Source organism: Asterias rubens, chromosome 10 (genome assembly GCF_902459465.1).
Source record: "Asterias rubens chromosome 10, eAstRub1.3, whole genome shotgun sequence".
In the NCBI taxonomy this organism is placed as follows: domain Eukaryota; kingdom Metazoa; phylum Echinodermata; class Asteroidea; order Forcipulatida; family Asteriidae; genus Asterias; species Asterias rubens.
In genome coordinates, this window is record NC_047071.1 from 2,712,840 (window position 1) to 2,726,403 (window position 13,564).

The window sequence follows — 13,564 nt, forward strand, 5'->3', positions numbered from 1 at the left end:
TGAAAAAACTGTATTATTATTCGCTCACTCTTTCGTTAATGCTGCATCAATCCGCAGCAGAATCAAAACTCAACTCTGCAAAATGTAGTTTCTTGCATAATAATTTTACTAATTCAGTGCAGCCGGGACAAATATCAGGACAAAAAACATCACCTTGTTGACAGATGTAATAAAGCCTGCAAAAGATACATTTTTCAAAATAATGCGACATTGTCATGGCAATGTGTTCAATATTACTTACTTTGTTTTGTAGATGCAATTTGTCTGCCATGTTGTCAGTGAGAAAGTTTTTTGACATTGAGAGAACTATTGTTTTGTACATACGTAAGTTCTGTTTCTCTTAGTGTGTGTGTCTAGTGAATATATATATATTTTATTTTTTGATTTGTCTTTATTTTTTTGAAGTTCACTTGAGAAGGTTTTTCTTCCTGAAAACAAATTTGTTGTTGTTATGTTTATTGTGTTGATTCTCTTCATTTTTGTGAGATTAAAATCTATGTTTTTGTTTAGGTATGGTGCACACATTGCTACGGCGCTTCTAAGTTTGTGTAAATTTGTTTGCATGCACCCAAACCAAACAGTGCACTCCTGTTGTGTCCTTCATATCTTAAAAGTAAATTGTCAAAAGATATGGTTTCCTGCAAAGTCTGATTTTGTTGATATTTATGAATCTGTGTGAGCAAGCCAATGTCTTTGTCAGACTCGCATAATTAACTAAATGTGTGTGTGTTAAAGTGGAAGAGAAGGATTAAGAAACAGAACCCAAACTTCTTCCTAAAGCTTGCAAGCAGAAAATATTGCTTAACAGTTGTCTGCTAAGCAGAAATGTTCAGGATACCAGTTACAAATTGTACATGTGATATGATAGTTACCTTATTGTGGTATGCATAACTTGTTTGTGCTTATTAATTTTGGTTTTACCCTAACACCGATGTGTGTAAACACTGTATACTAAGTTCGTTCCCGAGTCCTGTGAAAAAAATCACCGGGGTTTTTACTCGGGTGAGATTCGAACCCACGACCCATGCTCGAAATTGGGCCCAGATCTTATCACACTCTACATCATCAGTGCAAGGGTGAATCTAAAATAACACCCAGTTGGTATTTCAACCGTTAGGGTCAATGTTACCAGACCGTGGCTGGATTGATAGCAGTTCGGCCCCTTTGTATACAGGGAACCAGACCAAAGATGTTGACAATTTGTTAAAAATGTCTTCTAAGGAAAACTTGGAAGAAGCGTTTCATGTTCGTTAATTTGTGCACAATATGTGTGGGTGTACTATATTGTGACATGTGATGCTTGTTCAATCCAATCAAATACTACCATACTGCGCTGTGTGTGTGGGTTAAATGAAGAAGAAAAAAAGTAATAATAATTTATTGCAACTGCAAATATATTTATAAATGGAGAGCTGTTTGTTGTAGGTAATAAAATAAATTTAAATATAAAGTTCTTAATTGCACGAAATACTATAACAAATCACACAAATAAAAGAAATGAAATGTAATGTTGTGTGTCAGGGGGAAGGAAGAGGATGGTAACAATTTCAATGCAAAATTTATGTAAATTTAACAAAAGAAGAGAAAACAACCGAAATATTTGTATTTATTGAAATGTCATGCTTATAATGTGTTTCAATCTGAATGGCGATTGTGTACAGATTTCACAAGAGTTATATTAAGGATAGAATATGTACACTTATAGCTCTCTGAATTTTGTGCGACAGTCTGGAGATTTGATTGTTGATTCTTTGAGCCTTGCTTTAATCAGAGCCATATATTGAGAGAGTTGTGACAACTTGCGATTAGAAGCCATTTTGTGTCCGCCCTAATAGTACAAATTTGGGATACAGTGTGACCATTGAGTTGTGATACATTTGTATCAAAAATGGCACCCAGCAGGTGACCGCAGAAAACAGTGAATTTTACAAAGAGTTAAGACTCGTCTTATATTGAGTTATGACAAGTTACTAAGGAAAATTGGTAAAGAGGCTTTCCTCTGGTAGTGGAGTGAACAGGTTAGACGACGACTCGTCCTAACTTAGGACTTAAAGGCAGTGGACACTATTGGTAATTACTCAAAATAATTAATATCATAAAACCTTACTTGGTAACGAGTAATGGGGAGAGGTTGATAGTATAAAACATTGTGAGAAGCGGCTCCCTCTGAAGTAACATAGTTTTCGAGAAAGAAGTAATTTTCCTCAAGATTGATTTTGAGACCTCATATATTTAGAATTTTGAGGTCTCGGTCGAAATCAAGCATCCAAAAGCACACAACTTCGTGTGACAAGGGTGTTTTTTCTTTCATTATTATCTCGCAACTTCGATGACCGATTGAGCTCGAATTTTCACAGGTTTGTTATTTCATGCATATGATGAGATACAGCAAGTGAGAAGACTGGTCTTTGACAATTAACAAGAGTGTCCACTGTCTTTAAATCCTTACATTTTTTATAGAGAGTCATATGACTAGTCATAGGACTAGTCCTAAGTTGGAACTATCAGTGTGAAATCAACCATTGGTTCCTGCCTGTGCATCTCTCTCAATATACAACTCTGGCTTTAATTATTGTCGACCTTTGCAGCTGTTTCTTCTACTACTACTACTTCACTCTATAAAAAGAGTCTAAAATTGTATTTGTGTGATACTGTTAGATTTACTTCAACTTATAATCAGTGTCTATTATAGGTATGCAAGCTTGACTATCATTGGTAGATAGTTCATTGTCCGCCTATTGGTCAAAACTGTTTTATGTAACACACTCGTACACAATGAGTATGCAAATAACCAAAGCTTCTTTTTTTTCTAGCAACTGGAGCCCAAAGCCAATAAGCAGACACATTGCTTAACAAAAATATTTTCTTGTTAGCAGGGAATCAGGAAAAATGGCAGTTGAAATGGGAAAATAACAATTTATTTTCTTTTTAAATTGAAAGCAGTTCTCAAGGAAGTTGGTATACTATTTCGAATTTGCATGGACTTTCTAGTTTAAAGTATTAATATTCTAGCAGTTTCTTATGTATTGATAATATTAATGGCGGCTCTTATTGCCCGATTCCAAACAACTTGACGATCACTGCAGCTTCAAAGTGTTACTCATGCTTGTCACTACAGGGTCATTTTAATCACAGCTTCCGTTGGTTTACAGCCTGTGCAGCCAAGTGTTTAGAGCTCATGTTTAAATCATTCACAAGAACGATCTTTATTACACAGGTACCCATAAAAATCTGCCCTTTGGGTAGACACATTTTTTATGAAGTGTCAAGGTTGTTAGTGTTATGACCGGGTCAACACACACCCAGATGACTATGCTATATGAAGGAAAAATATGTCTTGAACCATTGTTTGATATTTCCTAAATTATACTTTACTGCATCGTCAGCAACATCACAAATGTGTTCACAGGTTGGGTTTTTATGCATATGTTGGGAAACACTAAGTGAGAATACTTGTCTTTGACAATTACCAAACGTGTCAATTGAACCACCAGGGCTTCAATGCTCTAAATCACTTCACCACGTAACTATAGGGGAGAGTTCCTCTCCCAAACTCACTTTCGTCGAAACCGTATCTTTAATTTCAAGATGTTATGTATATATATATTTAGTCGGGTTGACTTTGAGCCGGCGCACTGGACACTTTTAAAACGCTGTTCGTTCATTTTGTAAATACGTTTCATAAAAGTCATTTCAGAGCTATATATTTATATGATCTTTCTCATAAAACCATTCATTTAGTTGCTTGAATTACTTACTTATAAAATAGATGCATTTCTAAGGAACCAATTACAACATGACATGTTGTTTAAATAGACAAATTGGACAAAAACTTAATTCGATGTTCTTTAAATTTTTTGTTTAATTTTGTCTTTTACATTTACAGTAAAGTCATTGTTGTATGTCTGGAAACAAACACATATACATGTACAGTAGTATTTGTGCGAGACACCTCGCTACTTTATTTATCGGAGTTGTTTATTAAATGTTAAGTAATCAAATCCAAATTCTTTACTGAAATCATCAACATGAGTTTATTTGAATGGTCTTCCGTTCTGTAAATAAATAACGCAACAATTTCAATGCAAATTCAAAAGTAGATTAGAGAAAAAAACAATACGTAGTGTAGCACCGTAGCATAGCTCTGCTGTATATTATATTCATCGCAGGTAGAACTTATAGCTGTTAATATTTTGCTTTCCTGATGTGTGGTTTTTCGTTTATTCAGTTCATGTTTCAGGCTTGTAAATAATATAGATATAAATTTATAATGTGCGGTTGCGTTTTTTGCCCGTATACGACTCTTTGAGACAGGCCAAAATGATCAAAGGTTTTCCCGTTTTTTTTTGTTTTTTTTTCGAAAGAAGCAGCCAATTTTACTTCCATTGCTTCTGCGATATTAACACTTGTCATTCAATTTCACCTTGAGGCATGTGAATTTGTTGTATAGCATTGTACTCAAATAAACTAACACAATTAGGCACTCACTAGCCATGCGAAATCGGAATTCATTTCAGCCAAGAAGCATAACCTAACTAGAGAGATGTTGGTCATGCGAAACCAGATGGGTTTAGCTTTAAATTGTGTATGCAAGTTCGCACCAGAACAAGGCTCAATGAAATCTACTCTTGGTATATAAGGGGGCTCATCACAAGAAGAAACACTAGCTGGTGCAAAATGAATTCAATTCAATTCATTTCAATTCAAATCATCTTTAAGGGTCCTTCCCATGGAGGAAAATTACGTTGCATCATGCGATACACTGAAAATAAATGAGGGAAGTTAACCAATTCTGTTCATGTGAAATCGAAGGTTAATCCAGCCTTTTTAAACGCATAACGCATGTTTTTTTGTTAAATTGAATATGAGGAGCTTTCAGTTTTGCGCCAAATTGAATGCCTTTTCAATTGACCGACTCTCTGTGCAATGAAATAGCGGGGAAAACCTATGAACATTCACTGCATATTTGGACATGTGTACTATTCTCATATATTAAAATGTACAAATAATAATATCATGTTGCCGTGCTTGTATACAGCGACAACTCAATTTCGACATTTATTTTGGTTTCAAACTGTTTTGTTGTGAAAACTGTCTGATTGAGAAAATAAACATGTAAATATTACGCCAATGAGTGTAGACTTTCTGAATTGAATTATTACCATAAGGGCATACATAGAGAGTACACGCATACTCAATACGGAGGCCTGGTATTCTGGGAAAGGCTGTATAAATATAATAAATCAGCCAAAGCTACGTGTAGATAACAATAACGGAGTGCAGTTTTGTGGTTCTGCACAGTGGTCTTGCCATCAAACACTAGATTGGCTTCACAACAAATTAGGATGGCCGTGAAATGGACCCTGTGGTCGACCTATCGTCTTAAGTCAGCAGCTGATTTCTGGAAACGCTAGGATTACTAATCCTATCTCGAGTTAGGACGAGTAACCCTCCTTTAACTAACTTGGGATGGGTTCAATTCGTCTTACGTATTTGGATACGGAACTGAACCCGTCCTATATAAGTCCTATAAGATTAATTCTAAGTTAGGAAGAGTTTGGTAAAATCGACGGCAGGGTGGATTTCACTTATAATAATAATAATAATAATAACCCGTTTTTATATAGCGCTTTTCACACCAGGAGGGCGTCCCAAAGCGCTTCACCTTATTACCCCTGGTCACTGGGCCTTAAACCACTCCTTAAACCATCTCAACTCCCTGGTGGGGAGTATGCAGCCTGTGCAACATTAGAGTCACCTGGAAGTGGTATTTTTGCAAAATAAAGCTTTTGTCACTAATTATGTGTTTTGATGAGTGGAATGTGAATAAACAGTTAACTAAGGTTTTAAAAAATCAGTTCTTATGTTATTTACAAATTTAAGAGTAGACCCCGACCCGAGAGGGCGCTGTTCATGACGTCAATCGAGGCAGACTTTGCCTGTAATGCGTAGAGTAAACACAATTGCAAAATACATGTACGGACCAAGTCGTGAGTTTGTACGTCACAAAAGGGGTAGGCGGAGTCAGCCCCCCAAACAACTTTATATAAATTTAAAACATATAAATCGTGACAAACAATTACTAAAAATTGCTTTATTTATTACTTTTGATTTCGCGGGTGATGCGACAACAGGGAATCAGTTCAGCTTATTGGTTTGCATTAAACACATTTTAGACGATCTTGCGGATGGCAGGCAACTGCCGGAGATCTGGTTAAGTTTTATAAAATACAAGCATTTTGTTATGGCTTAGCTCATTGCAGCATAAACAAATAAAAGGCTGCTCAGGCCACTCTGTTGATCAAACCAAAGTGTTTCTGTGTCGTATGTGGTAATAATGGGGGAGAGGTTGATAGTATAAAACATTGTGAGAAACGGCAAGTGACGTAGTTTTCGAGAAAGAAGATTTTCCACGAATTTGATTTCGAGACCTCAGATTTAGAATGTGAGGTCTCGAAATCAAGCATCTGAAAACACACAACTTCGTGTGACAAGGGTGTTTTTTCTTTCATTATTATCTCGTAACTTCGACGACCAATATTGAGCTTAAATTTTCACAGGTTTATTATTTTATGCATATCATGTTGAGATTACACCAAGTGAGAAGACTGGTCTTTGACAATTACCGATACTGTCCAGTGTCTTTAAGTTTAGTCGTCCAGACACCCACCTGCACTTGCTTTGCTTGTACACCAACAGTGCAAATTACGGCAGTTCGTGTTCTAAGAGGTCAATAAATTGTGCGCACGTTATTGTCCAGTTGGGCTGTTTTGCGCATAACGTTAACAGATCAAGTTTATGGTATACAATTTTGGGCGCAGTTTGGGCGTACAGATTGCAAAGGCAACGCCTGCTTTTCCACCATTTTCCAGAGTAAATTCTGAGTGTTATTTAGCGATTCTGAGCCTACGAGGAGACACCATTGCAGTGAAACGTAAGTGTTGGCACTTTTTTGGCATTTTGTGGCAAAATGTTGGGAGCATTCAACAGCGTTCGATGGTATCTTTTTGAGAAACATCACTTCGAAGTAATTGTTAGTGTTTGTTCACAAAATAAAACGTGTATAGTTATTGTTACAAAATATAATAAATATGTTTTAACACTCTGATATCGTAGCCACCCCATTGTTTGTAAAAAAAAATATTTAAAAAAAATGATATGTTTTCTGAACGGGCCAGGTTACACTACGGGTTATGAACAATTAATTAAGGAAATATGTGCTAGTACGTAGTGCCTACTCTGTCGTTACTCTATGAACGTACTAAGCACCACCGCATATCACATTATTTAGCTCGCGTAGCATCACCCTGCTTGAACACACCTCGGTCCAGGTGGCACAACTAACGAACGAACGAAATGATAAAACTGTTTTGTACATTTTCCATTTGTTATCCGCCAGTCCCTTGTTATTTAAAGGCGGTGGACACTATTGGTAATTGTCAAAGGTGTCTTCTCACTTGGTGTAGCTCAACATATGCATAAAATAACAAACTTGTGAAAATTTGAGCTCAATCGGTCGTCGAAGTTGCGAGAGAAGAAAAAAACACCCTTTTGTCACACGAAATTGTGTGCTTTCAGAAGCTTGATTTCGAGACCTCAAATTCTAAATCTGAGGTCTCGATTTGAGGTATCGAAATCAAATTCGTGGAAAATTACTTCCTTTTCGAAAACTAAGTCACTTAGTGGGAGCCGTTTCTCCAAATGTTTTATACTATCAACCTCTCCCCATTACTCCTTACCAGGTAAGGTTTTATGCTAATAACTATTTGTGAGTAAATTTTACTTTTTTTTAACCGTCCGATTGTTTTAGTTTATCCTGCATACACGTAGATGTATAAAATAAAACAAGCCACGAGAACGGATGAAACTCTTGGAATAAATTGTGAAACTGGGTGTATCGTTAGAGTTACAGAACAAAAGTGAAGGTCCTTTTACCTACTTATAATAATTACTATTGGGAACAAACACTCCCAGTTTAAGACCTTGGGTAACCATGGCTACTGTCTGTCAAGAGAATTGCCCTAGGGGGTCATATATCAGATATGGGATATAGGCATGGGAGAATGGTGCATGGGACACACAAGGTCGCCCAGGCGTTATGTCTGAAATATATGGGGCGCCGTTTGTCCATTAATTGTTTGACACTTTTATATGGGGCGCCGTTTGTCCATTAATTATTGTTTGACACTTTTAAGGCATGTTTTTACCATGGTTTACAGCAATTAGATGTAAACCATAGAAACTGTTGCCAAATCCTGTTATGGTTTACATACCAGTAAAGTATTTGTTGTGTATAAGTTTATGGTTTACAAACCATGAACATTCAAAAAACATTTACAAATCGTGGTTCATAAACCAAGAAAATTTACGCATCTTAAAAACATGGTTAATAAACCATGAAAATTGAAGAATAAAAATCGTGGTTTACAAATCAGGGTTTATAAACCATAACGAATGAACCATAAAATCATGGTTTGTGACCATGGTTTATAAACCATGAAAATCGAGACTTCTTAAAAAACATGGTTTATAAACCATGAAAATCGAGACTTCTTAAAAAACATGGTTTATAAACTTTACACATCTCAAAAACGTTGTTTGTAAAAATAATTATTATTGTTGATTTCCTTTCTATCATCTTCGCTGCAGATCTCTTAACGGCCCTAAGAGTTACTCACAAGAATAGTAAAAAATAATTACATTTTTCAATGTGATTTGATTTTTGTATTACTTTGATAGTTCACAACCTCACACTAGCCATGCCTTTACGTTTGAATTGTCAAGTTGTATTCCTTAAAGACTTTGATAGACCTACTTATCAATTATCGGTTGATGAAACATTGATGTTTATAGTATTAGTAAATGTATGCACGTTATGATTATTGTTTAAAAAATTAGTATGCTTAGCCCGGTTTTGGGTTCCAGTATTTCCTTATTTTATGTAAATAGCATTATATGCGTTAAAGGAACACGTTGCCTTGGATCGGACGAGTTGGTCTATAAAAAGCGTTTGTAACCGTTTGTTATAAAATACATAATGGTTGGAAAGATGTTGTAAAAGTAGAATAAAATGATCCACACAAATTTGCCTCGAAATTGCGTGGTTTTCCTTTTACTTTGCGAACTAACAAGGTCGGCCATTTTTGGGAGTCATAAAAAACAGGATCTATGGAAAAGCTGAAAATAAAAACCATGTCGAAATATACCATTGTTGTTCAAAAGAGACGTATTGTAGTCACTTTGGTTGGGGAATGAGGAAACTAGTAAAACACACACATAAATCACTGAGCTGGCTGGGACATAATTTTATGCACCTGACAAATCTATGCATGGATATTCTTTAGAAGGTTTTGTTTGTTTGAATAGGTTCACATGGTTCGTTGAATACAAGGGGGTTGGTTGTGGCGACAACAACCTTTTTATCCTTTTGACAACCATCTTATATAATGTAACTTCACGGCTGATGGTTGCACTTTGGTATTGTCACTTTTCAACTCGGTTTCAACTTTCCGCCGTGTTCAGTTTTCCGAATGACCAAATACGGTAACATTACGTCATGCGATGCCTGCGCACAGCAAGCAAAAGTAGTAATTTTTTAGTGCTGTATTGAGTCATCAGTGTTACTCTCCGGTAGCTGTCATAGCGGCGTCCACGAGTACAACGAGCGGCGAACGCGTGGATCGTATGAGAGAATTTGGTGTGGCACAAGCAGTGTGACCTGCTTACAAGTGACCTGCTTACAAGCTTAAACCGTTCCAACAACGTGGTGAAATGTCCGGCTACGTCACCCGGAAAACTGAACACGGCGGAAGACTGAAACCGCCACACCGGAAGACAAGGTCATCATGCGCGCGTAAGCGAGAGTCCCGTGCAATGCACGGGACTCTCACTTACGCGCGCACATACAATGTACAGTCATGTACAAGTCCAAGTCGTTGCATAGCCTCGGACAGGATTGCATATGCAAAAGTGTCCGGAGCGGACAGTATTGCATGGTGGACACAATTGCAATGATCTGACACCGGTTCTGCACAGTCACCCTTGCGGGTTGAGGACAGGGGACTGTCTATTGACCTGTCTATGACCTGTCCTTACTCGATGTTTTACCATGGCCACGTCAAGGGTACCGCAGGAGCAAACGCTTCCATTGCACGATACAGGGGTGACAATACAATAGAAGTAAACTGAGACCTTGATTGGCAAACAGTCCAGGCAAAAGCACTGGAATTTTAAATTGTTCTAATAGAAAAATAAACAAACATATCAGACGGATTAAATGATACAAAAGGAATAAATACTAAAGTGTACAAAATAGTGACCATTTATACACAAGATTCAGTATGATAGTCCATAAAACTGCGAACTCGGAATAACAAAACTATTTTAAAACATTTGCAACACGAAATGCTGTTCGGACAACCATAAAGAGGCACACTTCTCTAGTGTTTTCATTCATGTCATTTCAGATGTCCGAAAGTTGCAAAACAGTTGCCATTATCGGCGCAGGAGTCACCGGCCTAACAGCGATCAAATGCTCCCTTGACGAAGGCCTTCAACCAACTTGCTTCGAGAGGTTTGATTCCATCGGAGGACTGTGGACCTATCGAGATACTGATGCCGAGTACCAGACAGCTTCCGTCTACAAGACGACAGTCACCAATACCAGCAAAGAAACTAACGCATTCAGCGATTTCCCGTTCCCAAAAGAATGGCCGAATTATATGCACCACTCCTACATGAATAAGTACCTCAACATGTACGCTGATGAGTTTGGCCTGGAGAAATGCATCCGTCTGTCGACCAGCGTGACACGCCTTGAACAGGCTCCTGACTACGACATCAGTGGGCGGTGGGTGGTCACCACCAAACACAAGAATGAGATGGAGACTAGCCAAGAGTTTGATGCCGTCATGATTTGTACTGGGATGTTCAACAACCCGTTCACTCCAGACGTTCCGGGTATGGATGAGTTCCAGGGGAAGATTTCACACACTAATGGTTACAGGACCGCGACGGAGTTTGAAGGAAAACGAGGTGTCGTCGTGGGTATCGGTAATTCAGCAGGTGATGCTGCTACAGAAACAAGCCGTGTAGCTTCACAGGTGAGTCAGGACGCCATGCAAAGAAAAAGTAGGGTCAAAGATTGGGAAATGGTCCAAACAACATGACCATAAAAAAGTAACTTAGTGAGAAGCTATACACCTTCTGTTGACAGTATTAACTGTTTTGAGAAAAGATTCCCTTCCAACTGATGTGGTTTGAAAAAAATACTCCCTCTGAGATGCGCTTCATGCATAAATCGTTTCTCAGATCTTTGGCTGGTGTCTGTTCATAAATGCTACGGCCAGAGATGCGGTTGGTACCCATTGTCACCTCAGCATTAAACTTGATGGATTCGACCATTTCCTTCCTCCATGCAGGTTCGACGGTTTGTGAAAAATATTAACGTGGAATCTTCTTCATTATTTTTCTCAGCAAGACATGCACTGTATTTAGCTGAAACTTTTATTGTCAAATTTCTTTACATTATTGTCCATAAATCACGATACCTAGAAAATTAACAATCGATGAACTCCATTAATTATTATTACGAAACAGGTAAAACCTATGGTGGCTTCATCCCTGATTTATTGTCCTGGTCAACAGCTGCAAACCGCTAGAGATAATTAACCCTTTGCTTAATAACTGACTTTATCGTTTTCTTCACGAGAATTGTTGTCACCAATATATCAAAATTTCTCATTTCTTTAGGTTTTCTTAAGCGCAAGACATGGGATGTGGTTATCATCTCGTCGTGGACCCAAAGGGTATCCAATTGAGTTAGCGGTGGTGCGAAGACGCTTCCTCCGTCCTTTGAGCATGGTCATGAGATCCTTCGAGAAATCGTTGGAGGAGCGATACGAAATGGTTCAAAAGCCTTTGAAACCCGCCTTCGGAGTCTTGGCCAGTGAGTTACTGCTGAATGAAGACATACCAGGCTGTATCTTGAACGGTTCTGTAGTCATCAAAGGGGACCTGGCGAGGTTTACCAAAACAGGGGTAGAATTTGTAGACGGTTCGCGCGAGGACAACATCGATTTTGTCATCTTTGCTACCGGGTATCGCTTCGATTTCCCGTTCAAGACCGACTGCCCTGCGCTACAGGTCCTGGATCAACACGTCCCCTTGTACAAGCTCGTCTTCCCCCTGGGCCTGAAGCACAGCACGCTCTCAGTCAACGGCCACATCAAACCCGTCGGCGCGGTTGGTCCATGCTCCGAACTGCAGGCTCGCTGGGCGGCGAGGATCTTTAAAGGGTTAGCAAAGCTCCCGTCACAATCAGAACTTGCAGCAGAAGTCAAAATGGCGGATGAAGAAATGGCGGCAAGCTTCGCTAATCATCATCGTCATGTCCACCCGTTACTGTACATGGACAATATTGCGACTGAAATTGGCGCCAGACCAAATTTCTTGAAGATGTTTTTCACAGATCCAGAGATGAGCCTTCGATGTGTTTTCGGTCCGGCCATACCGTTCCACTACCGACTGGTTGGCCCTGGAAAGTGGGCCGGTGCACGGGAGGCAATCGCTACTGTTTGGGACAGGGTGCTTGAGCCGGTGAAGACTAGAAAACCTACCGATCAAACCACTAAAAGTGGTTCCCAAATGCTCTTCGTCTGTTTGGGTATAGCTGTACTGGTAGCTGTAGTAGGCGTGCTTATGGTCTGCAACTAACAAGCTTTTAGGCCCTTTTCGAATCCATGGCTTCGGCTTCAAGCTCCGTTCTCTCGTCTCAAGCGCAATGTTGTGAACAACCGCAGGGCCAAGCTAGCCTGAGCCGAATCTGCAGCCGAAGTCGTGGTTTCGAAAAGGGCCCGTTGACAACTAAGGTACAGACTAGGTATGTGGTACAGGCTATCGGTCCATTTGAAATTGGGTAATTAGCCATTTTGAGAGTTAAATTTGAATAATGTCTGGTACAATGATTTACCTTTATAAAAATAATGCTCAATTTTTCTCCTGAAGACGAGCAGAGTATACTGTTCGAAACGTCGAGACCCAACCGGCTCTTTTCAGAGCCAACACTCGCCCTAAGAGATTTACACCTTCTTATGTCTGAACACCTTGCAAAGCTTCCAACAATACTTGCTCAATTTGTATTCCTCAGACCCCGTCAGCATTGAATGTCGCATGGTTGGACTACAACGTCTGCTAATATTTCTAACACGGACAATTATGTTTTAAGACTAATGTCCACTTGTGTACTGAGTACATGTCCTAGGAAAATCTGTCCGCTGGTGGAGATTCTGCTGCCTACTATGGAACATTAACGTTGGCTGAAGGAGGATGTTTCAAAAGAGGGCGCTATCAGAAGTAGTTTGTACACAGTTCGCCGTATGGGGGACAGAATCTCCCTTTATTTTTAAAGAGTTTAAGGCCGTGTCCGAATTGGCGACTTCGGCTACAGCTACGGCTAGGGCGCGCGCGTCTGCTATTCTTTAACACTGACAGACGCGCTGATCTAGCCTTAGCTGTAGCCGAAGTCGCCAATTCGGACACGGCCTAAGGCACTGTACACGTTTGG

At 39.0% G+C, this 13,564-nt stretch overlaps 1 protein-coding gene across 1 annotated transcript; it reads left to right on the forward strand.

Annotated features, from left to right (window-relative positions):
* Positions 1–6,799: 6,799 nt before the first annotated feature.
* Positions 6,800–12,976, forward strand: LOC117295486 (dimethylaniline monooxygenase [N-oxide-forming] 5-like). Its single transcript, XM_033778165.1, has 3 exons — positions 6,800–6,934; positions 10,467–11,102; positions 11,752–12,976. The coding sequence occupies exons 2-3, from the start codon at positions 10,467–10,469 to the stop codon at positions 12,712–12,714; spliced, it is 1,599 nt and encodes a 532-aa protein (XP_033634056.1). The 5' UTR covers positions 6,800–6,934; the 3' UTR covers positions 12,715–12,976.
* Positions 12,977–13,564: the final 588 nt, after the last annotated feature.

Coding starts and splice junctions, on each gene's coding strand:
- LOC117295486 (XM_033778165.1), top strand. CDS start 10,467: ATGTCCGAAAGTTGCAAAACAGTTGCCATTATCGGCGCAGGAGTCACC. Junction 11,103..11,751: donor CAAGCCGTGTAGCTTCACAG/GTGAGTCAGGAC, acceptor TCATTTCTTTAG/GTTTTCTTAAGCGCAAGACA.